Source organism: Terrapene carolina, unplaced genomic scaffold (assembly GCF_002925995.2).
Source record: "Terrapene carolina triunguis isolate 2854851 unplaced genomic scaffold, T_m_triunguis-2.0 Scaffold192, whole genome shotgun sequence".
In the NCBI taxonomy this organism is placed as follows: domain Eukaryota; kingdom Metazoa; phylum Chordata; order Testudines; family Emydidae; genus Terrapene; species Terrapene triunguis.
The window spans coordinates 16,639,582-16,666,357 of NW_020664543.1; the positions used below are offsets into that span (position 1 = coordinate 16,639,582).

A 26,776-nucleotide genomic window follows, 5' to 3' on the forward strand; every position below is an offset into this window, starting at 1 on the left:
TCCTGTTCAGCATGAATGGACATGGCTTGTGTTTATGAGTGTCTTTTCTTTCCTTTGTCAGGTGATTTAATGTCTTTTGACTAAAATCTGATTCAGAGCAATGGTGGCGAGGAAGTGAGCTGATTTACTAACTTAGCGGGTGGGAAACTACTTCTAGGGCGAAGGGATGTCATGAAGAAATAATATACTGCACTCTGCATATCTTCATATGAAAGGATCTGAATAATCTTCACAACTCGTACTAAACCTTTGACTTGTTTTTTTTCCAGTGTTGTTGTTTTTTTCTTTATTTTATTTACAGTGGAGACTAGACCTCTTGGCTTGCCAGTGAATACTTCCTAACACTTAACAATTAGTTTAAAATAACTTTTGTTTGTGAAGGGTTTTTTTCTTGGTTTTTTTTTTTTTTTTTTTTTTGGCAGAACTTAAAAGGGAGCTTTAAAAGGAAAATAGAACTTCTCCGGACTGAAGAGGAAAACTTCCTAAGAAAAAACAAAATGTCTCCTAAATCGAAAAAGCTTTTTAACATAATTATGTTAGGAGTTGCTTTTATGTTTATGTTTACTGCCTTCCAAACGTGTGGAAATGTTGCGGTAAGTGCAAATATCAAAACACTCCACATCCTCACCTTTCTTTCTGACATCCCAATTTTAAGGGTTGTTTTGTTTAGGGATCTAAGATGCATCATAGCATTACATTTTATCTTTTTGTGTTTCTCTTGATTTAGTATTTGCACAGGTACTTAAGTAATCTGTTTCTTTAAGAGAGTATAGCAGTGAAACAGTAATGGTATGAGACAACCCATGGTTGCTTAGAAAAAAATTAAGTTAATTAAACACATTCAGCTTAATAATATCTGTTCTGGCAATTATCTGTCCAGCAATTGAATTAAACTGGATCTTGTCATGTTTCTGAGCTTTTTTATAATTTCGCTTTAAAACATATGACCAGGATGCTATTATTTATAACTTTGTCACCTAATTTCTCCTGGTTAATTAATCTTCCTTAATCTCACATTTTCACTGTGTAATGACAAACTGGAGATTGAAGGGGTATGAATACAGTATCTGGCAAGTGGTCATACTGTCACAACTGACACTGCCAAGTCACTTTACATCTCACTAAATAATTTACTGCTAGTCTCTCTCTCCTTTACTGCAGGCAAATTGGACATAAAAATAATTAAATTTATCCTTAAAAGTAGACTGCCCTTTTATTACTTTTATTATTATAATCCTGTGTTTTCTATATTTAGAGACTCTCTTTTCTTATTTTCAGGAGGAATTCCTGTTTGTAGATGTATAAAGGTTGCTTTACCATGTTGTATGGTTAATTTATAGTAGAGGAGGCTGATCTTGTGACTAAAGCACAGGACAGAGAGTTTGGAAATAGAGGTTCAATTCGTGATTGCTACAGAGCATGCCCATGGCTCAGTTTCCATTTCTGTAAAAATGGGGCTCATACTGCTTTACATTAAAGAGATGTTGGGAGGCTTAATTTGTTAATGTCTGTTAAATACTTTGAGATCTAAAGGCATTATAGAATCACAAAATACTAATTATTGTTTCAAATGGACAGCTTCACCCCAAGCATCTTTGTGGGGCGAACTTTTATAAATAAAAGCTGTATACAGTGTTGTTGTAGCCATGTTAGTCCCAGGATATTAGGCTACAAGATGCACAGTGTAGCCACTCTTTGTTGGCAGGAGAGAGCTCTCCCACCAACAAAAAACTTCCACCCCCAACGAGCGGCGACAGTAGCTTTGTCAGCAGGAGAGCTCTTCTGCCAATAAAGCGCTGTTCACACCGGTGCTTTTTAATCGGTAAAACTTTTGTTGTTTGGGTGTGTGTGTGTGTTTTTTTCACACCCCTGAACAACAAAAATTTTACCGACAAAAGTCCAGTGTAGACAAAGCCTTAGAGAGACAAGGTAAGTGAGGTAATATCTTTTATTGGACCAACTTCTGTTGATGAGAGAGAGTTTGTCCAATAAAAGATACTACCTCACCCACCTTGTCTCTCATAAATAAAAGTGTCTGCAAGCAATACTCATTGTCTGGCAGTGAATGAATCAGGACTGAGGTTCCATAGTTCAAATTGCAGTTGCCCCGTGACCAAACCAGCATACCAGAAAACCAATAGACAGAGGGAGAGTGTAGGAAGGAAGGCCTAGGTCAGTGGTTCTCAAACTTTTGTACTGGTGACACCTTTCACATAGCAAGCCTCTGAGTGCGACCCCCCCTTATAAATTAAAAACACTTTAAAATATGTTAACCCTATTATAAATGCTGGAGGCAAAGCAGGGTTTGGGATGGAGGCTGACAGCTTGCGACCCTTCCATGTAATAACCTCACGAACCTCTGAGGGGGGGTCCCGACCCCCAGTTTGAGAACCCCTGGCCTATATCCACAAAGGGACTTAGTCCCAGATCCTTCTAAGGTATTTAAGCACCCTAACTTCTATTGCAATCAACAGAAGTTGGGAGCCTAAAAACCTTTGAGGTTCAGGGCCTTAGGCTGTAATTACCGGTAATAAATGTTGTTTTCAAAGGCTTGTGTACTGCTCATTTGAAAAGAGAAAGAAGTGTAGAGTAATTAGAAAAGCGGATGGGAGTCAGAATTTTTTATGTCAAGTCCTTGACTCTGTCACTGAATCTGAACAAGCTGCAGTTTAGTTTCCCTGACTGTACAATGGGTGTAATAGTTACTTCCTCACATAGTTTTACAAGGTATAACGGCCATTTCTAAACTACTTTTCGTTCCTTGGGTATTGTTATTAACAATCAGTTCTAATTTTGCTCTTATGCTAATCTGTCTGTAGTTTTCAGATTTTAAAAAAAGTATAAAATGTATTTTCTGTATTATTATTTATAATTTTCTCTACACAGCAAACTGTTATCACAAATTTAAACAACACAAATTTTCATGGCAGTGGCTATACCAGGTAATTTACAATGATATTTTTGTCCTTTTGTTACTTTAAGAGGCATAGCTAGTCTTAGTGAAATCTTATAGGGACATGGTCTTAGGTGATTGTATTTTTCTGCTGAACTTCCACATTAAAAACAAAATTATGTTATTATACTTAAACACAGCTTACTGGTAATTTTACACATAGATCTTCCTATTTAAATGAACCACATTCATGTTTTGCACTTTTTCCGTGTAGGGAGAAACAATGCCATGCTTTGCTTTTTATCTCAGGTCATGCAGTCTGTGGTGAAATTATTGAAAAGTAAAGCAGCTAGCTAAGGCGTTGATCCTACAAACTTGGACCTTTGTACCCACATAGAGCACAGGGTCTGCCTGTGCAGATCAGCTTGCAGGAGAGATTTCAACAGTCACATGGAAGGGGACACTCCGAATGATAGGAGGATCATCAGGGTATCAGAGCTGTGGAAACCATTTTTTTTAATGTTTATTGTATTGTCATAGCAACCAAAGTCCCCAATCATGATCAGGGGTCTGTTGTGCTAGGACTGTGCAATCATTTAGGAAGACTTGGTCGCTGCCCTCAAGAGTTTACAATCTAATTTAAGATAAGGTGCAACAAACAAGGGTAAATAACAATAGAAGGGAAAGAGGGGCTAGAATAATAAGATCATGCAGTTACATAGGCTAGGCGATATGTTTGATGTAATAGTTTTGAATCATTTGAAAATTTTCCTTAAATAAATAAAATAGGCTACACTAGCCAATGCTCTTGAATTTCATTTGAAATGCTTATTCATCTTTATTATTTATTTGTGTAGCATGGCCATTATTTATGGGGTGTTCTCTGCATCAAATCTTATTTCACCTTCAGTGGTTGCTGTAGTGGGACCGCAGTTATCCATGTTTGTTAGCGGTCTATTTTACAGGTAAGTAATTCATTTAAATCTATAGTTTCTGCTTTCTATGCATCTCCTCCCTTTATTTCACCTCCAAAAGGTATCATGTCATGCACGAAATTGTACTGGCTGAGGAGGGCAGGGTTTGGCTTCTTGCAATGATATCAGTGTTGATCTTGAGTCACTTGGAATGTCACTTCAGAGCACTCCCTCCCCCAGAGACAGTGACCATGTTATTTCCACAGCATTGGCAGGTCTGGCTGACCTTGGAGTAAAGAACCAAGATCAGGCCTCAGTCTAATGACTGTATTAGAAAAATAGCATTATATGTTTAGGGTAATAAAAAACTGTTTTGTTTCAAATCTTATTGACTTGGAGTCTTTTCAAAATGAGCTTAGCAATAAGTACTTGATTTAGAGGAAGCTAAAATGCAAATCTGATTGTTAAAAAAGCATAATCAGCATAACATTGCCCACATTAAATTTGAATATAATTCATTGTTATATTTTAGCATATACATTGCGGTTTTTATCCAGCCTTTCACATGGTCCTTCTACACTGCTTCTGTTTTCATTGGGATAGCAGCTGCTGGTAAGTATTGCACTTAGTGTTTATCTGCTTGTACTTCTTCACTACATTTCTCTCTCAACTATTTTTCCTCCTTTCTCAGCAACTTTTTTACTTGAATTTCAGTACTTTGGACTGCACAGGGAAATTGCCTGACGATAAATTCAGATGAAAACACTATTGGGAGAAACAGTGGAATCTTCTGGGCACTTTTACAGTCCAGGTAACTTTCCTTTATTAAATCTTTCCCTTTGGTTACACGCACCCTGTACTTGCTGTGTTGTTCAGTGAGGGTGCAAGGGAGACTTTTTTCTCAGACAGTACTTCAGAGTGATGCTCCACAGACTATGAAACGAAAGGAAAAGCTGGAGGTGACGTTGCTGATATTGAGCAATGCTTAATGGTAAATAGGAGTTATATATGGCAGGTCTTTCCTCCCTAAAGCTAATGTCATTTCTGATATCTTGGATCCCTTTGAAATGTAGAGCTGGCCTTATGAACGTGAATCCTCAATTTTGTTTTACATTTCTATGGGGCTAGCCGTTTGACTTTGACAGTGTGAGGACAGGCACCCTCTGTCTCTTTCACATTTACACCATATTCTTTTATATATAATTTGTTACCATAATAAATACTATATTCCTGTGTTATCCCTCTTTTGTTTGCAGCTTGTTTTTTGGAAATCTTTATATATACTTTGCTTGGCGTGGGAAAACTCACATATCAGGTTTGTATTACTTGCTTTGTGTGTAGAATACTTTGATGTATCATAATGTATGAAAAAATGGATAAAATAATGAAGTAGGAAGCAGCCATAGGCTATGTCTACCTTACGGACCGTACAGCAGCACAGCTGTACTGTGTTGCTGTAAGGTCTCCTGTGTAGTCCCTCTATGCCGGCGGGAGAGAGCTCCCCCGCTGGCATAATTAAACCACCCCCAACCCAAGTATCAGAGGGGGTAGCCGTGTTAGTCTGGATGTGTAAAAAGCAACAGAGGGTCCTGTGGCACCTTTAAGACTAACAGATGTATTGGAGCATAAGCTTTCGTGGGTGAATGCCCACTTTGTCAGGTCTCAGATGCTCTGTGTGGAGCCTTACAGCTTAGACCACCTATCACTTTCTTCACTGAATATGAGGGCACTTTACTCCAAGTTCTGATAGTTTTGGAAGGCTCCAGCCACAATATTAATTATAATTCAAACAAGATATTAACCTTGATGATCTGTATCAAGACAGGGACACTGAGGGTTTGTCTGCACCAGGATATTATTCTGGAACAGGTAGGATGTGAATTTAAAGTGTAATAGCTATTCCAGAACAGCTCCCCATGTGGACATTCTTATTCCAGAATCAGGAGGTAACCATGTTAGTCTGTATCCACAAAAACAACAAGGAGTCTGGTGGCACCTTAAAGACTAACAGATTTATTTGGGCATAAGCTTTCGTAGGTAAAAAACTTCACTTCTTCAGATGCATGGAGTGCATCTGTAACTTTCACTCCATGCATCTGAAGAAGTGAGGTTTTTTTACCCATGAAAGTTATGCCCAAATAAATCTGTTAGTCTTTAAGGTGCCACCGGACTCCTTGTTGTTTTTATTCAAGAATAAAAGTCTTCACATGGGAAGCTATTATGGAATTCTGCAATACACTATTCTGATGAATTTCCCTCTGTACACGAGCCCTAAAAGCAGGCAAAAGGAACAGCAGCCAGGAATACTGAAGATATTCACAGCTCTTGTATCACATGGCTTTACATACTAAGGCTACGTCTACACTACACAGCTTTCAGCGACACAGCTATGGCGCTACAGCCGTGCTGCTAAAAGGTGCACAGTATAGGCGCTGTTTGTTGGCAGGAGAGAGCTCTCCCGCCAACAAATAACTTCCACCCCCAATGAGCGGCATTAGCGTTGTTGGCAGGAGAGCACTCCTGACTACAAAGCGCTGTTCACACCAGCACTTGAAATCAACAAAACTTTTGTCTTTCGTGTGTGTGTGTGTATGTGTGTTTTTTTAACACCTCTGAATGACAAAAGTTTTGTCTTTCAATTGCCAGTGTAGACAAAGCCTAAAACTAAAATACTCCCCAGAAAACAAATACAAATTTTACCTACTGTTCCCTGTGTTTCTAGTTGTCACAACTATGGCTATGTCTACACTAGCACTTTTGTCGGTCAGGGGTGTGCAAAAAACATCCCCTAACTGAGAAAAGTTTCACGGACAAAAAATGGCAGTGTGGACAGCATTATGTTGGTGGGAGAGCATCTCCAGCCAACATAACTACTGCCACTTGGGTTGGGGTCCTGTGGCACCTTTAAGACTAACAGATGTATTGGAGCATAAGCTTTCGTGGGTGAATGCCCACTTCATCAGACAAATCTGTTAGTCTTTAAGGTGCCACCAGACTCCTTGTTGTTTTTGTGGATACAGACTAACATGGTTACCTCCTGATTCTGGAATAAGAATGTCCACATGGGGAGCTGTTCTGGAATAGCTATTACAGTTTAAATTCACATCCTACCTGTGCCAGAATAATATCCTGGTGCAGACAAACCCTCAGTGTCCCTGTCTTGATACAGATCATCAAGGTTAATTTCTTGTTTGAATTATAATTAATATTGTGGCTGGAGCCTTCCAAAACTATCAGAACTTGGAGTAAAGTGCCCTCATATTCAGTGAAGAAAGTGATAGGTGGTCTAAGCTGTAGGGCTCCACACAGAGCATCTGAGACCTGAGTTGCTGTAAAAAGGTGGAGGCAGGGACTGATATGTGGGTAGTGGTTGTCAACTAAGAAAAAAAACAGAATTGTAATACTAAATGGAGCTGATGATCCTGTTGTAAGGTGAATATGAGGAGGAGGGTTTCCTATATTATGTACTAAAAAAGAACTCAAAATATCTGATAGACCATTCAACTATTCACATCTTTAAAACATGAAGCCTTGTCCCTGTAAGACATCCTTCCAAATAAATGGAATTTTCAACCTCATTGGATAAACGTTTTAGGAGGATGTTTCTGCTAAAGACAATTAGGAATGAAATGTTGACTTTTAAATAATCATCTCAGACTTCGGAGTTAGCACCCTCTTGTGCTGAACACGGCAGTTCACAGCTCTGCTACTGTACTATTGATTCAGGCTCTCTGCAGACTGAGTAGCACAGCCTAGATAAAAAAATAAATAAATTCAAACATCCAAAAATTAAAGCAAAAGCTTAAATTCTGCCAAAACTGTAAATCTATGGAATCTGAAATTATATGTTTCCTGATTTATATTGCTTCTGCTAATCACCTCAGATTACAGCGTTTAACAGAACTCACATTGAAGTTTTCCTTTACCTTTAAGTGAATTAAAGTCCCTTGAAGCATGTTGAAACAATTTAGGAGTCTCCTTCCATTTCATTATAAGGTGAATGTTCCTACATTTGAACATCAGTCCCCCCTTGCCACGCTTTATTTCAGGTTCCCACAAGAGCTGTTTGCACATGCACATAAAAGACTATTTTTAAAACTATACACACACAGACACATTGTTATTGATTTGGAATTTTACAGTTTTTTTTTAAATGTATTTTAAAACTTTTCTGTTCACCTTTAAGCCATTGGAGAAATAAATACAAGTACATAGGCAGTATCTTTAGGATTGAGAAGTAGGAGCCCAAAGGTTAGTTTGTCTCAACACAACGCATGATTAGCTGCTTCTCAGCAATTTTTCTGCCTGATGAATAGGGGAAGCCTCTGCACAAAAGAGTTTACCGTGCCAAACAAGTTGGTTAGTGTAGAGGGACTGGTGCATGGAACATCAGGTACCTTTCCTCCAGATACTCAGTTATCTTTTGTCAAATTCTGAGGTTTCATGAGCGTATGGCGTTTGAAATTTATAGGTCTACCAGTTTATGGTATCACATGATGTAACATTAGTTCCTGGGACTGGAGAGGAAGAAAGTTATTTCTAATCAGTGTAGGGGAGATGATGTAGCCTCTGCCCTGCAAGCAATACTGAATACTGTTATTGAACAGCCTCTGCACTTCCTCTTCCCTTTTATTAACCCCCACTTAGCCACAGCAGAAAGTGGTGGTGATATTCTTTGACCAGCCAGTATTCCATTGGCATATCAGCAATGACAAAGGAACTTGCCAAACATGTGGGGCACTTTGCCCCACGGATGGTAAGTCAGACAACACCACTGAAGTTAATATGTATTATACACACCTCTTTATAAACTGTACCTATCTTTAGCATGGAAACATCTTAGCTATCTGCACCATTATTTGTAGAGAGAGCTTACTAGATATGAATTATTTTATGCAGACCTGTGTGTGACACTTTTTTGATTTTCCACAGAGAGTGATCGCAGGACTGTCTTCATTGCTCTAACTGTCCTCAGTCTCGTGGGCACATTTCTGTTCTTTCTGATTAGGAAACCAGAGGAGTCAAACACACTGGAGGAGGAAGTCTCCGCCACTGACGAAAGCATTGTAGACAACTCGTAAGTGCTTATGGCAATAACACATTACCATCCAGCCAAGCATGTGTGTACCTAGTGCATAACGGAAAACTCCTTATTCGCTTCTCCCTCCGAACCAAAAGCATGTATAATTTGGATAGAAGAGTCCCTATAGCCATTAACTAGTTGATGCAATCCTTACTTGTTCTCCTCATAGGTAGTACACTTGAGCATGGGATAGGGCATAACAAATAGTGTATTTTCATTGGTGAGTAAGAGTCTTTGGAGAGACATCATTTATCTCCCTCCTCTCACTATTAAGCGTATGTATGTTCTTTCATAGTTTTCCTTGCCCTCATCTCCAAACAGTAACTATTGGTCTCCAACCATGGAAGTGATTTGGGGATAGAAGCAGAGCAGAGGGGGGTTTCTGAAGGCATATTGGGGTCAGATTGGAATGAGACTGTTTACTTCCCTTCTAAAAGCACATTCTCAATGTGTGTCTCTGCAATAATTATTCTGCAAGAGAGGGCTTACCTCCTTATTGAGCAGCACAGAAAGAACCTTCAGAGCTCTCTGAGAATTATAGGAAGCTTGATTCACTATCAGAATTTGTATCTGGCAGTCAAGTGCCTTTGTAGTTCTAAGAGCTTTGTAGGTCTCTAACCCTTTTATCCACACCCCTTACCTTAAACAATTCTTCCATTGTTCTTTATTAGTTATTTGAAGCTAAGTGATTTGTAATTTTGATTTGCTGGTGGAGATAGGGCTTAGAATTCTTATTGGCAGGTGCTTTATGTTATGGGTCAGGATTTTCAAAAGCATCCGCTCATCAAGGCTTGTTGTATCAGTGGCAATGTAGGCTGATTATCTGGCCAACAGTTTGAAAACAATATCATGCCACAGTGGTAGGCAAGGGTTGTTTGGACAGATTTAACAACCTGTAGAGATCTGTTAAGCTATCAGTTATTATTTAGCTGCAGATCATTCATAAATGGTCTACGTACCATGCTGATGTGCACATTAGAAATGCAAAGATATAAACACTAATGTCTTCCTGAAATGATATTTTCAGATACAGTTATTTTATTAGCATAGCTGTAGGATGATTAGAAAGACGAGAGCACATGTAGTGGAGAGAACAAGTCTGATACAGACAAAGCCCAGAGACATAGTGCTATAAAAGAGGATACTCTGTGAATGACATATACCCACACTAAAGGCAAATATCTTTTACAACTAGGGGGTTATTTCACAAAAATGTTTTATTAAACATATTAGTGTGTTGAAATGGCTAATTATGGGCAGGAAAATGTACAGAAAACTAAAAGATAAATTAGTCTATTTTCCAACATAATGGTAAAAGCATGGTTATCTCTGGTTCATCTTTCTGATCTTAAAAAAATATTTACCCAGGTCTGTCCAAAGCAAAGCAACGAGGGCAGTGGATGCATTTAGTAAGTATTATTGCACTTTAGAACCATCTCTCAAAAATATTACAACAGATTTATGAACTGTCAAATGATCCTATTTGTACACCACCATATATGAATAATTTTAAACAGAAATTTGGCTTCAATAATGCAGGGCAATAGACCTGCATTCTCCCCTTCCTTAATCCTGAGACACTTAATCTTCCTTGTTTATCACTCAGCTAAACAACCCTCACAGTTCCCTCATCTGTTCTTTATTCATCCAGTGTATCATGTAGCCCAGATCCTTCATATCCCAGATTAGTCCAGGATCTTTAGAGTCTTCAACTGTGGTGCCTGGTTTAAAGTGACATGACATTGAGGCAAACAGTAGGATGCATCTGTGTTTTGAAGGCTCTAGGCACCTCCTGGTTCAAGGCTCAGTGGAAAGAGCAAAGATCTCATTCTGTGGCGATTAAAGAGGATTGATGAGCAACTGTGCGAGTTGCTGAGTTGAGAGGGAAGCAAAGGATATTTGACAATCTCAGGATAGAATTGAAACAAGTCTAAGGAGGTGAAAAAGAGGGTTAACACTAGGAAGGGAGGACAGGGTATGAGAGGGAGAGATCATGGGGATGAGGGGAGGAAAAAAGGAAAAGCCATTCTATGAAAGTAAAAATGTTTTGCATTAAAGAAAGAGCAAGATTAAGTATAAGTTACCTTTTGTATGAATTTACATCAACATTTACAATAAAGTTCAACAATTTAAAAAATAAAAATTCTTCATTCAGATACATGTGTGCAGCTCCCATTGGAGCTTATAATTAGTGGCACTTAACTGTTGGTATCTGAAAGCAGAATTTGTCCCAAAAACATGTAGAAAAACTCAATTATTTTAAAATAAAAATATTCGGAATTGAGATTATAAGAGTACAGTACATAAAATCACTCAGCTTTAATCACTGGAAAATTTATTTGGTTGATTTCCCTCTCTACCCTGTCCCCCCACACTAAAACCCATTCAGATTGGACTTTTATGTTAAAGGCCCCCTATGTAGCAGCCTTATTTAATCAAAGAGAGAAAAAAATCAGTGCATGGTTTGCATCACTTTAATGTATTTGTGCCTTTGGTAAACAGCAAAAGAAAGTAAATGTACTCTTAATGTCAGTGAATTTTATTCATTTATGTTTTTTCTTTGCAGAGAACTCTATTAAGCTATACTTCACTAAAGAGATTTTGCTCCTTAGTGTTACAACGGCTTATACAGGTAATGAAACAGGCAAAAGGACACAATCATTTGATAGTGCCAGGGCATTTTATGGGACAATAAATGAGTACCCCTCGATCAGGATTATATTCCTGTATCCCAGGATATATTACTTTAACATATTGGAGTTTATTACCCTTTTATAGTATTTTTGTACTCTGTTTCTGAAAAATGCTCTTCTGTAGATTAATTTTTTTGTACCTAACCCTGCCAAAATTATGGGATTTAATAAGAGTTGTTAAACCCAGTTTAAGGTCAACCAAGTTGTATCTTGGCTAGGGCATGGTTTATGAATCTATTTTATTACACAGTTTGTCCCTGTTCATACTGGCCAGATTGAATCATGTTAGAACACAATTAAACTGCAGTGGAGTCTAATAATGGTAATTAAACTCATTTTTGTAGATGAGGTGTTTAATATCAGCTCCATCAGACTTGCAATGAAGTGTAGGAGACTTTTGTAAGAGCCCTTGTCCTAAAACCATGTGTGCATTAGGAAAATGTTGCAAAGACTTCCTTCATTGCAGTCACTGGTTTGACTCTGTAATAGGGCAGCCCCCACGTGAAGTGCCTTCCTGCGGCAGGCCGCTACACAATAAAAACATAAGGACGGCCATATTTGGTTCAGACCAAAGGTCCATCTAGCCCAGTATCCTGTCTTCTGACAGTGGCCAATACCAGGTGCCCCAGAGGGAATGAACAGAACAGATAATCATCAAATGATCCATTCCCTGTTGCCCATTCCCCGCTTCTGGCAAACAGAGGCTAGGGACACCATGCCTGCCTATCCTGGCTAATAGCCATTGATGGACCTATCCTCCATGAATTTATTTAATTCTTTTTTGAACCCTGTTATAGTCTTGGCCTTCACAACATTCTCTGGCAAAGAGTTCCACAGGTTGACTGTGCATTGTGTGAAGAACTACTTCCTTTTGTTTGTTTTAACCTGCTGCCTATTAATTTCATTTGGTGACCCCTAGTTCTTGTGTTATGAGAAGAAGTAAATAACACTTTCTTATTTACTTTCTCCACACCAGTCATGATTCTATAGCCCTCTATCATATCCCCCCTTAGTCGTCTCTTTTCCAAGCTTAAAAGTCCCAATCTTATTAATCTCTACTCATATGGAAACTGTTCCATACCCCTAATCATTTGTGTTGCCCTTTTCTGAACCTTTTCCAATTCCAATATACCTTTTTTGAGATGGGGTGACCACATCTGCATGCAGTATTCAAGATGTGGGCGTACCATGGATTTATATAAAGGCAATATGATATTTTCTGTCTTATTATCTATCCCAGAGATGGGCAAACTACGGCCCGCGAGACCATCCTGCCCGGTCCTTGAGCTCCCGGCTGGGGAGGCTAGCCCCCGTCCCTCCCCTGTCCCCCGCAGCCTTAGCTCGCCGTGCTGCCAGCGCTCTGGGCGGCGGGGCTGCAAGCTCCTGCCGGGCAGCGCGGCAGCGTGGCTGGTGCCGGCGGGGTGGCACGGCTGCCAGTCCTGCTGCTCTGAGCGGCATGGTAAGGGGGCGGGGAGCAGGAGGGTTGGATAAGGGGCAGGAATTCACGGGGGGCAGTCAGGGGACACGGAGCAGGGGCTGGTTGGATGGGGTGGAGGTTCTGGGTGTGTGTGTCAGGGGACGGTGAACAGGGCGGTTTGGATAGGTGTGGGAGTCCCGGGGGGGCCTGTCAGGGGGCGGGGGTGTGGATAGGGGTCGGGGCAGTCAGGGGACAGGGAGCAGGGGGGGTTGGATGGGTCGGGAGTTCTGAAGGGGGCAGTCGGGGGCGGAAAGTGGGAGGGGGCGGATGGGGGCGGGGGCCAGGTTGTTTGGGAAGGCACAGCCTTCCCTACCTGGCCCTCCATACAGTTTTGGAACCCCGATGTGGCCCTCAGGCCAAAAAGTTTGCCCACCCCGATCTATCCCTTTCTTAATGATTCCCAACATTCTGTCCGCTTTTTTGACTGCCGCTGCACATTGAGTGGATGTTTTCAGAGAACTATGCACATGACGCCAAGATCTCTCTCTTGAGTGGTTACAGCTAATTTACACCTCATCATTTTATACGTATATTTGGGGTTATGTTTTGTATCATCTGCAAGTTTTGCCACCTCACTGTTTATACCTTTTTCCAGATAATTTATGAATATGTTGAATAATACTGGTCCCAGTACAGACCCCTGCGAGAAACCACTATTTACCTTTTTCCATGCACCTGCCTCAGTTTCCTGTTTGTTTGCCCATGACAGACTCTCGGGCTTGGTCTACACTGAAAAGTTATAGCTCCATACCTGTGTCAGTCAGAGGTGTGAAAAAAATACATCCCTTACTGACTTAGCTATGCTGACAAAATGTAGACACAGCTATGTCGATGGAAGAGGGCTTCCATCGACATAGCCAACTTTATTCAGGGAGGTAGTGTTCCTATGCCAGTGTTTCTCAAACTGGGGTCGCCGCTTGTGTAGGGAAAGCCCCTGGTGGGCCGGGCCGGTTTGTTTACCTGCCCCATCCGCAGGTCCGGCCGATCGTGGCTCCCACTGGCTGCGGTTCGCCGCTGCAGGCCAATGGGAGCTGCAGGAAGCGGCGGCCAGTAAGTCCCTTGGCCCGCGCTGCTTCCAGCAGCTCCCATTGGCCTGGAGCGGCGAACCGCGGCCAGTGGGAGCTGCGATCAGCTGGACCTGCGGATGGGGCAGGTAAATAAACCGGCCCGGCCCGCCAGGGGCTTTCCCTACACAAGCGGCGACCCCAGTTTGAGAAACACTGTCCTATGCTGACAAGAAAACCCAAACTGTTTTTGTAGGCTGCATCTACACTACAGTGCTAGGCTGACATACCTATGCCAGTATAGTCTCCATCGTGTAGATATACCTTCACTGTCTGAAACAAAACCTGCCTCTGGGCATGATTGTTCATATATACCAGTGCAATAATTCCCCTAAACCCTTGCAACAAAACTGTTCTTGACAAACTCACAGTAAGAATACTAATATACAACAATTTTTCCAGTCCTCTCTTCAGGAATAATGCCTCTAGATCACCCACAGACAGTCAATAGTGGCACGGTGTTCCCATTTCCTTTTTGCTCTACTCTCCAGGCCATCCATCTGAGTGACCAGTCTCATGAACTTTACCACAGTCCTCAAGTCAGGTTGCCCACAAGAGAGCTCCTCACTATGTTCCACACCTCAGGACTCCCTGTCTGAGTCCTACCCCTGCTGAGAGCCCAACCTCTTGCTTCGAGGCCCAGCTTCTTCTCACCAAGCTGGATAGGGGTCACTGCCCAAGCCTTCTGCTCATCAGAGGCTCCCAGTTTGGTCAGGTCTCACCAACAATTCTGTTCCAGCTCTCTGCAGAACTCTGCTTTCTCTACCAGGTCTCCTATAGCTCTGTCCAAGCAGCTTTTTGCTCTCTCTCTCTAGATACTTCTTGTCTCTGATTCTCCAGGCATTGTCTCTCCTGTTCTCAGACAGCTGAGCTTTCATCTGGTGATCACCTTCCTCTAGGGGCCAGGACAGGTGCCCTGTTTTAAGACCAGTTGGTGGTCAGCTGACTAGACATAGGTCCACACCCCTGAGCGACATAGATAAGCCAGCTTAACCCCCGGTGTAGAGAGCGCTGAGTTGATAGAAGAATTCTTCTTTCGACTTAGCTACTGCCTCTCGGGAAGGTGGACTAACTATGCTGGTGGGAGAACCTCTCCTGTTGCTCTAGTGAGTATCTACACTGAAGCGCTGCAGAGCCATAGCTGTGCTGCTGTAGTGTTTCAAGTATAGATAAGCCCTTACTTTCTTGGATTCTTATAACGTGTTTTCAAACTTTGCCATTTACCTTTAACACACTTTAAAAATTGGCTATTTTAGCCATGCTGCCTTCTCATCCCTGGGGGGAAACTGCATGAGAGACAGGAGAGTAACATTATTATAGAAATTTCAGTGTCATGCCTACTCACAGTACCAGAACAGTGGGAGAATACAATGTCTACCCCTTATGTTTGGAAAAAAAGTCTCTGTCAAAATCCATAAGGCTAGCACTTTATCGTCTTTCAAATGCCTCCTTAAGACTTACCTCTACCGTATTGTCTATAAACCACTGCCAGCGGATGATGTCTAGGCTGGCGGTGAGCTGAGACTATTGCCTATTATTCAAAACATACTCATTTTACTGTTGCTTTGTCCTCCATCCCCTATCTGCATTAGTTTGTTTCATCCACTGGTTGTGTTTTGTGACAGGGGCTCTCTTAATGCATGTCAGTATACTGCCTAGCATAGTGCAGCCCTCTTAAGAGGTGCAGTACCTTTGGAAGTCGAAGGAAGGTAACATGGTGCTACTGTGGTACAAAAATACAAAAAATAAGATCATGTCTTTTGATATCTGATTCTGCAATCCTTATTCAGGCAAAACTCCCATTGAAATCAATGAGAGTTTTCTGTAACTCAAGCCAAATTGGGCTCTTAAAGTAACCATGTCAGAAACTTAGTCTAGCTTGAAATATGTTGCTGCCATCTGGTGGCTCAAATTCACCAGTACCATCGGTATTGTAAAGTGATTTGGTACAATTCATCATAAGAGCGCCAAAAGCAGATAGTGATTCCGAATTGTTGTGGTCTGTTATTGAAACTGTTGGAAGTTTTGTGAGGCTTTACAGCTCACATACCATGTAAAATCACCTACTATTACTAGATCTTTATATGGTGTACTATATTTTCTGCAATAGTAAAGGCCAAAGAGGTTTACTTAAGAGTTCATTTTTGGCCTGGCTTTCTGTTGGTTTAAGCAAGTCTCTTTGGACTGTTGTAAATATACTTGCTATGGAAGAGTTGACATTTATAAAATGGACTCTATCTATTGAAAAGTCTTATTCCATGACTCATGGTTCTGTGGTCACCCTAGTTGGGACTCAGCCATATTACCTTCCCTCATGTTAATGACAGTACAAGGGTAGAGATGTATTAAGCAAAACATTGGTCTCATCTTAGAGTTTATTTTTATTTTTATTCAGTTTTAGTTAATTATAAATGTATTGAAAGTAGTAGTACATAGTAGGAGCTTAACTTGGAATCTGTCACTTCCTTTATAAGTCTTTAGACAAGGGCTCTTTTTTCAGAAATGCCATCACTGGACCCAAAAAAAAAAAAAAAAGTTGTTTTTCCTGCATTGAAGTCAGGCTTTAAAGACTTGACTATTTGACTGTTTCCCTGAAATTATATTTATAATAATTCTGTGGCACTTTTCATCTGCAAGAATTTCCAAAACAGTTTGAAAATTGAAATACATATTGTATTAGGGATCACATTGCTCATCATTAACATAGAGCTACCTCTGGGATGGAACACAGCAGCTGGTCAACATCTGCAATAACAATACATCACAGCTTAGGACAGGCAAAATACCATATCTTATTAGAACGTTAGGGGAAGTGTATTAATTAAACACAGCTATTTATTGAGCACCTTAGGTATTTTTTTAGCTGTAAAATATATAAAGTTTACTAAACAAAGAACAAAATTTGTGTAGGAAAGTGTTAACAATCCAAGGGCAGTTTGTCTAGTGGTTAGAGCATGAGACTAGTAGTCAGAAGCTCTGAGTTCTATTATTAACTCTACTTCTGACTGCTATGTGACCTTGGGTAAGTCACTTAGCATTTTATGGCCAGTTTTCCCCTCTGTAAAATGGGGATAATAATGGTTACTTACCTCATGTTAGGGGTGTTATGAGCATTTGGGTTTTTTTGTAAAGCACTTTGAAGATGAAGAGTATATGCTAAATATTATGAATGGATATAATACACAAAATAAACAAAGTGGTATATGGTCACCACAATAGTGATGCTTCATTGTATAGGTGAATATTCATGCAGAATTTAACAAGACAGAAAAGAGTTGCCCAAGCGGAGATCTAGCCAGAAATGACTTTCTGTGTTGTAGTGACCTCAGAAACATAGCATTAGTGCAGCCCATGTCACAATACCCATTTTTGTGAAAGCCACTACAAGTCTTAAGGTTCTTACAGGGTTCCAAATTTTGTAATGTGCTTTTTTGAAGTGTGTGTCAATGACTGAAGCACTGTTTTGGCTGGTGCTGGCAGCAGGCCTTCTTAATATAATATTAAATGGTAATTCTAGGTGTGTCACTGGGGCTATAGGTTTGACATCCTCATTGTATAATCTTATAACCAACTTCCAGTTATATGTCATAGAATCATAGAATGTCAGGGTTGGAAGGGACCTCAGGAGGTCATCTAGTCCAACCCCTTGCTCAAAGCAGGATCAATCCCCAGACAGACTTTTGCCCCAGATCCCTAAATGGCCCCCTCAAGGATTGAATTTACAACCCTAGGTTTAGCAGGCCAATGCTCAAACCACTGAGCTATCCCTACCCCACACATATTGTGCCACAGTATCTGAAAGTAGTGATACACAACAGGTGTGTGGTTATATTGTCGTACATTTATTAGGTGTTTGGTGGGAGGTCAAAGACCCATAGTAAAATCTTACTCCCATTGAAGTCAATGTAAGTTTTGCCATTGACTTCAATGGAGCCAGAATTTCACCCTAGGTGCAGATATGACACTAACTGCACATGTCATGGTGTGTGGGTTTTTCTAAAATAATTTATGTATTCTGACTTATGAAAGTCATATATTTTTATGGCTTGGAATATTCCTAAACTAATGTGATTTCATCTACAATCTTCATATTTTAACCATGTATTTGTAAGAGACAATGGTTAGACATAAAGAACTTTTGCATAATGATGTCTGAAATAATGCATAATACTACAGCTGTCAACTTTTGTCTGCCTTTCCTTAAAGGTCTGGAATTAACATTCTTTTCTGGAGTATATGGGACCTGTATTGGTGCTGTGAATAGATTTGGCACTGAAGAGAAAAGTCTTATTGGACTCTCTGGTATTTTTATTGGCATTGGAGAAATTTTAGGTGAGTCTAAAGAAATTAAAGTTTAAGTATAAAATATGAAGTTGTTGAGATTATTGAAAAGGTTGTTTCTACACAAATGAACAGTGCACCACACATGTCAGGCTTGCAGCAAAAGTTGCATATGCAAGAAGTAAAGTACAACTAAAATTTGCTACAGTACTTGGCAGGGTTAGACTAGATGACCCTTGCGGTCCCTTCTAACCCTATGATTCTGTGATTCATTATTGTGCTGCATCTTGTGTAGTCATTTACACTAGTACAAACTGAATGCAGAGAAGGATGTGGAAATTACCAGATAAGAGTCCTAGCAGTTTACACCCATTTTGCATTGGTACAAATGACTATGTAAGATGAGAACAACAGTGAATCCAGTCTATAGTGTTAATAGGCAATTTTTAGCATTTGTACATCATGCTTTTATAGTTAGGTGTGTCTGATTTACATTTTGTATTGCTAAGTCTAAACCTATAATAAAAAGCTACAGCTGTATGCTTAGAGATGAAAGGCTAAACATACACCAAGGGTAAACTTAGTACTCAATTAAAATGATTGAATACAAATCTCAGTTGACTAGATCAAAATCTCCTACCCTTTGCTTACACTAGAGCATTTTGGTGTAACTAACACCATTGAAATCCCCTAACTTGTGAAACACCCTGAATCCACACAGGCATTCACACCACGGTTTAATTGCACTTGCTCTGAATGAGGCTAAGCACAGTATCATCCACCACTCAGGCAGGAGGGATAGCTCAGTGGTTTGAGCATCAGCCTGCTAAACCCAGGGTTGTGAGTTCAATCCTTGAGGGGGCCACTTAGGGCTCTGGGGCAAAATCAGTACTTGGTCCTGCTAGTGAAGGCAGGGGACTGGACTCCATGACCTTTCAGGGTCCCTTCCAGCTCTATGAGATAGGTATATCTCCATATATTACTATTACCCTTCAGCAGGGGTTCTCAAACTTCACTGCACTGCGACCCCCTTTGGCAGGGGGGCCAAAGCCAAAGCCCAAGGGTTTGAGCCCCAGGTGGGTGACCTGTAACCTGAGCCCCACCACCCAGGGCTGAAGCTCAGGCTTTGACTTCGGCCTCAGCAAGTCTAATGCCAGCCCTGGCGACCCCATTAAATGGTGTCGCAACCCACATTGGCGTCCTGACTCACAGTTGGAGAACCCCTGCCCTTCACCATCGCAATCCCTCTGTAGATAGTAAGTACTGGCAGAGCAGCTGCACAATGCAATTAGCCCTTTCAGTACTGTCCCACAAAGCTCCTGCCCACCTTTCATGGATGGCTCTGACAGCCCAGAGAATTCACCTCTGTTACCTGTCAAGTTGCATCCCTTGCCCCATGGAACCAAGGTACCACGTGGCTGATCTCAGCTCTGCCGGTCCCTCTTTCAGGGTCTATCATAGATACATTTCTAATGTACAGTTTCAACATGTGCTGCCATACCTGACGTTTGGATTCTTTCTTTACACTGTAAATATATGATTTAATGGAAACTTTTTAAACATGTTTCTTTTTTTGTCATTAATGCTAATAATTATGTATTCTTTTCCCCTCCTACAGGTGGAGGATTCTTTGGCTTAGTGAACAAAGATAATCGCTTTGGCAGGAACCCAGTTGTGATGCTTGGCATTGTGGTCCATTTTGTAGCCTTTTATTTAATTTTTTACAACATACCAAATGATGCCCCCATTGCTTCCTTCGAAGGAACAGATAATAGCGCTTATATGAATCCAAGGTACAAAGTGTTTTGTTTCTCTTGATCAGTGTAATTCAAAAGCATAGAAATGTGAGGCTGTCGTAAGGGCCTCAAGAGGTCATCTATTCCATCCTCCTGCACTGAGGCAGGATTAAATATACATAGACCATCCCTGACAGGTGTTAGTCTTCCCGGTTTTTAAAAACCTCCAATGACAAGAATTACACAACCTCTCTTGGTAACCTGTCCCAGAGGTTAACTATCCTTATACAATAATTATAAAGTTTTTCCTAATATCTAATCTAAATCTTCCTTTCTGCAGATTAAGCAGATTACTTCTTGTCCTATCCTGGCTGGATGTGGAAAAGAGTTTATCGCTGTCCTTTTTTTAACAACCTTGGAGAAAAGCAACTTGTTCTTCTGTTGGAAAGGCAGCTTCAAGCTGTTTTCACTGACTAGTGATCAAGACCTTACAGAAGGTTTCCATCCACAGTTCTCCATTCTCAGTAGCTTCAGATGTTATAGCAATTCATACCAAAATGTAGGGGGTTAAATGGCAGGTCAGAATGGTGTCAGTTCATATTAAGTGCATTGTTTGTGAACATTATTAATGATGATCTGAGAAATGACTTTAGTTATTGTAGATGCCAATGATTCCAGATATTCTAATATACCAGAGGGCACAACTATACCACACACTGTGACAGCAATTTCTAAAGCCAATTGAATACTCATTGTCCAGGTCCACTCCATTAACTTGTGGCCAGATTCTGCCTGCCCATTACATGGGTGCTCAGTGTTGGGGAGTGGGCATCAGAAGCTTTCTTGCCTTGTGCATGCATAACCCAGGTAAGGGCCAAGCAGAATTCTAATCTCTGTGGTCAGGATATTGCAGGGACTACTCTGTTTCTGTGCCCCCATGGTTCTATCATCTTGCTTTCCACACACACATGTGTGAAGGAGAATGAGTTGGAAGGGAGCAATCCCATGTTTAAATACAAGTAACTGCTAATTTGCCAGTGTAAGAAACTGTGAACATATTAATGGATTTGTGTTAAGCATTATATTTGAAATTTTCTGCAATTTGAAAGGTCCTTTTTAAGCCTCCCATATTCATACAGTTTTCATGCTCTCCATATCCCTGGCTGTCAGATTTGCGTTCCTACTTTTCTATTGCCTGGGAAAGCATTGTGAGCTCGGTGGTTGCAGACATTAAGATCCAGATATGCTTGCCCATTAACAGAAGAGGAGTCCCAAAGTGAGGTAGTTGTTTTAGCAGCTCCAATTCAGTGTAGGATTGACTGGCTGTAGCGCTGGCAGAAAACTTAGAATTTCAGAGTACAAAAATCCTGTAAGGAAATATTTCTACCACCCACATCAGTAATTTTCCATCAAAATTCAAACCTGAATTAAATTTTCTACTTTTATTTCCAAGACAAGTCTGACAAAAGAGTTTGTTTATATTGAGAATCTCTATGTGTACTAGTACTAGCCAGTAGCTGAATATCCCTATTAAAGTTGGTTTCATTTTTCCCTGCAGCAAAGAGTTGGCCATTTTTTGCAGCTTTCTGTTGGGACTAGGAGACAGCTGCTTTAACACCCAACTCCTCAGTATTTTGGGGTTCCTTTATTCAGAAGACAGTGCACCTGCCTTTGCTGTCTTCAAGTTTGTCCAGGTATTATCTTGCGTCAAGTAGCAAAGTCAGACTGTGTATGTGAAGATGTCTTTGGGGGTATATGAATAATTAGTATTCTACTGAAATAATACAGATTTTTTTAGTGAACTCAATAAATTTAATACAGTAACTCCTTGCTTAACGTTGTAGTTATGTTCCTGAAAAATGCAACTTTAAGCAAAACGATGTTAAGCGAATCCCATTTCCCCATAAGAATTAATGTAAATGGGGGGCGGGGTTAGGTTCCAGGGAAATTTTTTCATATATATATATGAATACAGCATAAGTTTTACTTATACAGTATAAGATTTAAACAATTTAATACTGTACACAGCAATGATGATTGTGAAGCTTGGTTGAGGTGGTGAAGGCAGAGGGTGAGATATTTCCCAGGGAATGCCTTGCTGCTAAATGATGAACTAGCACTTGGCTGAGCCCTCAAGGGTTAACACGTTGTTAATGTAGCCTCACACTCTACAAGGCAGCACAAATGGAGGGAGGGGAGACAGCATGGCAGACAGAGACACACACCCTGTGTGTGTGTGAGAGAGAAAGATGTGCATTGCCCCTTAAGTACGCTGACCCCACTCTAAGTACATTGCCTTTTTAAGTAGATCAGCAAGTTGAGACAGCAGCTGGTGCCAGCAAGCTCCCTCTGTCCTGAGCTCTGTCATGTTCCCCCGCCCCCCCCGCTCTATGGAGATGGGGTAAGTGGGGGGCAGGGGGACACCCTGACATTAGTCCCACCCCGCCCACCCCCCCCGGCACAGCAAGCAGTAGGCTCCCAGGAGCAGCTCCAAGGCAGAGGGCAGGAGCAGCACATGGCAGTGCTGGGAGGGACAGCTGAACTGCTGGCAATTGATAGCCTGCTGGGGGGCTGCAGCACAGGGAACTTAGGGGAGCGGGGAGCTGATAGGGGGGCTGCCGGTCCACCCTGGTTCCAAGCCCCCACCAACTAGCTCCAACGGGCTGCTCTTTCTGCAAACAGTGGACATTAAGCAGGCGGCTGCCAAACAACGTTATAAGGGAGCATTGCGCAACTTTAAGCGAGCCTGTTCTCTAATTGATCAGCAACGTAACAATGAAACAATGTTAACCAGAACGACTTTAAGTGAGGAGTTACTGTACTATCCTTCCCAGAAAGGATGGGAGCCTGTTCTGTCTTCTGTGCAAAAACTGGTTCAAGTAGTAGCCCTTGGTTCAGGAGAACAATATAAAAGTGCTGTGTTGATGTATTGAGCCATCAGGCACTCTTGGGTTTTTGAGTGTGAGCTATAGATAATGGTGGGTTCTGCTTTAATGTCTAAATGCATGTTCAGATATGCAGATTCTGATTTTTAGTTTAAATATTTATTTACTGGAAGAAGTCTTTGGAGATTGGGCAGTAGGTAACAGCAAATGTGTTGGTTAAATGTTGGTTTCCAAGTTTTTAAAAGTTTGTACCACATGTCACTTGGAGTTACCAGTTGTGCCCAACACTTGGTGAGGGGAGCATGGGCATAAGAAGAATTGAAATGGTCATTTCACATGTCTTAAACCATCACCCCAAAATATTTATAATTAAGCCAGTTGTGGACTAAATTAGAAGCCCTTCACATAAATGATTGCTTTCTCCTATTCTGAATGGGTTGATAAACTAGCAGACATGGAGCCCAAGTGGATTCCCTCTAAAAGAGGAAACCTTTCTGGTTTTGAGCTTTCCCAGATCATGGATTGTGATAGTCAGAAAACTGAGGCATGAAGAGGTGACAGGACTTGCCCAGGGTCACACAATAAATTGGGGCTGGGAACAGAAGTGTTCTGATTCCCAGCCATGTGCCTAATCCACTAGATCACAGCTGCTGTGTTTGTAAGGACTTTATTATTTCCAATGATTTCCCAATGCACCATTCATCGTTTTGCTAACATTATCCAAGATAGTTAAGTATTTAACGTGATGATGGGTCAGGCTAATTATAAGGGTTCTTTAATCTAGCTGGGAGCTAATGAGTATTGTAGCTTGAATCCTTAACAAGGGTGGAGTGCATTTAAGCAGCTACACTTGGTAGAAATTTGCAGTTATGTCATACATGCATGCCTCTGGTTCTGTAATAAAGTGCTGTAAAACTGGGAAAAGATTATTCAGGTTATTGTTTTATATACTGTACTCATTCCTCGGATGTGTTGTGCATGAGACACAGTGGTTTCAGTACCAGAGAATTGAATATAGGATACTATAAATATCCTTGGGTGTGGTGTTCAATTCATCCAGTGAAGCCCACTTAAATGACAGAAGTTAAAACTGAATTTTCTGTGTATCAGACCAAAAAAAATACAGAAATATAGTTAAGCCTTTTTACCTTTAATATCTGATAAAGGAGTATATTTCTAAGAGAACTAAAGGGTAAATGTCATTCTGTATGCATGTCCGTAATGATAATCTTTACATAGAACAGTTAGACTGCATACCTGCTGTGATAGCCTTTGTTTTATGTTTTTTCTTTCAGTCCATCTGTGCTGCAATCGCATTTTTCTACAGCAACTACCTTCTTCTTCAGTGGCAGCTCCTGATCATGGCAGTGGTTGGGTTCTTTGGAACAATCTCCTTCTTTACTGTGGAGTGGGAAGCAGCAGCATTTGTCGCCCGTGGCTCTGACTACAGGAGCATTTGATCCAGGTGCTCCATCAGCCTGATGTGAGGAGATGCACAGAAACATATTTATTGAAATGACTTGAGAAGGTGAAAAGATCACATCACAGAGGCCGGGATGAAGGAAGCCTCTGTTAAAGCCCTTTCAGTGTAACTGATAGGAACAGTCATAATGAAACATAGAAAAACAAAATGCCAAAATGAAAAGGCTCTCTTTCTTATTTTTATCGACGTTGATGTGCAGGGTCACAAAAATCCCATATGAGAAAATGGAAGGAAAACTGGGGATCTGTGCATTGAACAATTTTATTCAGATACATCCCTTTGCTGAGTGCCTATTTCTCTTAATTTCTCTCTTTGTGATCATGTACTATACAAATTCTAGTTTCATTCCTCTCAAATAGTTTTATTTTTACTTAGATCCAAGCTCTGCAGACTCTTATCTTGTAAAAATTCCTTCTGTGTATGAGTGATATATTTTTAAATAAGATACAGTGTGCTGCAGCATGTCTACATATCTGAGAAACCAATCAAACCCATGGACTTTTGTGGCAATAGAGGTGTTCTCATTGGAACATTTTGTGATGCTGTGCCCCTCCATCCCTTGGTTCCTAAGTATATAACATTGTTGATACCCTATTTTATAGCTTAAAATTTTATCTAGGCTCAGTTTTTAAAAAAGAGAGATCTTAAGTATTATGGGCTGACGTGAAGTATATTAGAAAAATTTGGACAGGATTTTCTTTATTTTAAGCTTATCAGAAGGCTAAGGAAAGGCCAAGATGATTAAGGGCCTGAACCGGAGAAGTGTGGAACAACTGAATCCCTGTTTATATCAACAGGTATTATGAGTGCTCAGCACCTCTCAGGATCAGGCTGCAGATTAGGTTGGCTGCCAGAACGTTCTCCAGGACAAGGAGTCATAGAGACACAGCTCTCAGCCTACAAACATTGAGTTCACTGGCACTACTCATGCTTAAAGTTACTCAGGTGTACAAGTATTTACAAGATCAGGGCTTACATTAGTTAGATGTCCATGTTTGTAATGGCATCTTGTGATGGGCACGTTTTCCCATTTACCTCTTTAAAGCATGGTTAGAGGGGAAAGTGGACTGTAAAAATTGTCCTTTGTTACTGCACATATAGTGTCTGCTTCATGTGCATCATCTAAGTAATATCTGAATAGCTGATTGACAAACATGTTTTATTACTCAATAGAACATAGGAAGAACATGCAATAATTTATTCTGCATCATCAAAAAAACCTGGCAGCTAAGTTTTGGATGCAGAATTATTATAATTGGTGATAATGTATGCAGCAGATACAATGCACCTAGATTTCATTTACCTAGTTGAACTTGCAGTGCTGGCAGTTAGGTTTTGACTAGTAAGCAAATTGATCTGAAGCAACTGAGAATAAATGTGAACACCAACGTGCAAACTCTTTAGAAACACCTTATTAGAAACTTTCTTGGTTCGATTTTTAGCAAAGTACCATCCTTTGTTAGACTGCAAACCTTTTGGTGAGCAAAGTTGGTATGTTGGCTTCTTGTATTTAAAAGATGATTAAGAAAGATTTAAATTATGATTCAGGTTCTCATACTATGTCATAACTACTTAGGTGTGTATGGAGGATAAATTTGGTATTGAATTAGGGGAACCCTAGGCTGTGCCTTTCTGTATCTCCATGCCCCTCTCAAAATGGTGTGTCACGTGAAAGCCTCATGTGGTACAACCAAGCCTGTGCATAGTAAAATGGCACTGTACACAAATTTAGGTGTATTGGCTTTGGGTTCACTCCAGGCAGGGCCGGCTTTAGGAAGTGCGGGGCCCGATTCGAACAGTTTCAACGGGGCCCCGACAGGGATGACTTAAAAAAAAACACGTAAAAAAAACCACGTGGGACTTGTACTCACTGGGCCGTGCTCCTAGTCCTTGGCGGCAGGTCCTTCACTCGCTCCAGGTCTTCGGCAGCACTGAAGGACCCCCCGCCAAAGTGCCGCCAAAGACCCGCAGCGAATGAAGGACCCGCCGCCAAAATGCTGCCAAAGACCCGGAGCGCTGCCAGGTGAGTAAAAATTTAAAAGGCGCCTCTAGCCAGGGAAGAGATTCTCTGCCACTTGCCCCCCACTCTGGGTGGCCCTGCCACTGGGCGCGGGGCCCTCTTAGGCGCGGAGCCCGATTCGGGGGAATTGGTGGAATTGGCCTAAAGCCGGCCCTGACTCCAGGTTTCTGCTGTGAGGTCAGAAAGGTGTTAATGAGAGAACTATTGAAACCCCAAATACTTAGCTGGGAAGTGGATAGGTGAGGGA

General features: G+C 41.0%; 1 protein-coding gene across 1 annotated transcript; it reads left to right on the forward strand.

Moving 5' to 3' along the window:
• Window positions 1-26,430, forward strand: MFSD11 (major facilitator superfamily domain containing 11). Its single transcript, XM_024206294.2, has 14 exons — window positions 1-61; window positions 423-593; window positions 2,887-2,942; window positions 3,751-3,858; window positions 4,340-4,419; window positions 4,522-4,618; window positions 5,064-5,122; window positions 8,740-8,884; window positions 10,259-10,299; window positions 11,457-11,522; window positions 18,331-18,456; window positions 20,024-20,198; window positions 21,700-21,835; window positions 24,322-26,430. Exons 1-14 carry the CDS (start codon window positions 35-37, stop codon window positions 24,484-24,486), a joined length of 1,452 nt encoding a protein of 483 aa, XP_024062062.1. The 5' UTR covers window positions 1-34; the 3' UTR covers window positions 24,487-26,430.
• The last annotated feature ends 346 nt before the right edge of the window (window positions 26,431-26,776 follow it).

Coding starts and splice junctions, on each gene's coding strand:
- MFSD11 (XM_024206294.2), top strand. CDS start 35: ATGAGTGTCTTTTCTTTCCTTTGTCAG. Junction 5,123..8,739: donor TGGGAAAACTCACATATCAG/GTTTGTATTACT, acceptor GATTTTCCACAG/AGAGTGATCGCAGGACTGTC. Junction 20,199..21,699: donor AGCGCTTATATGAATCCAAG/GTACAAAGTGTT, acceptor TTTTCCCTGCAG/CAAAGAGTTGGCCATTTTTT.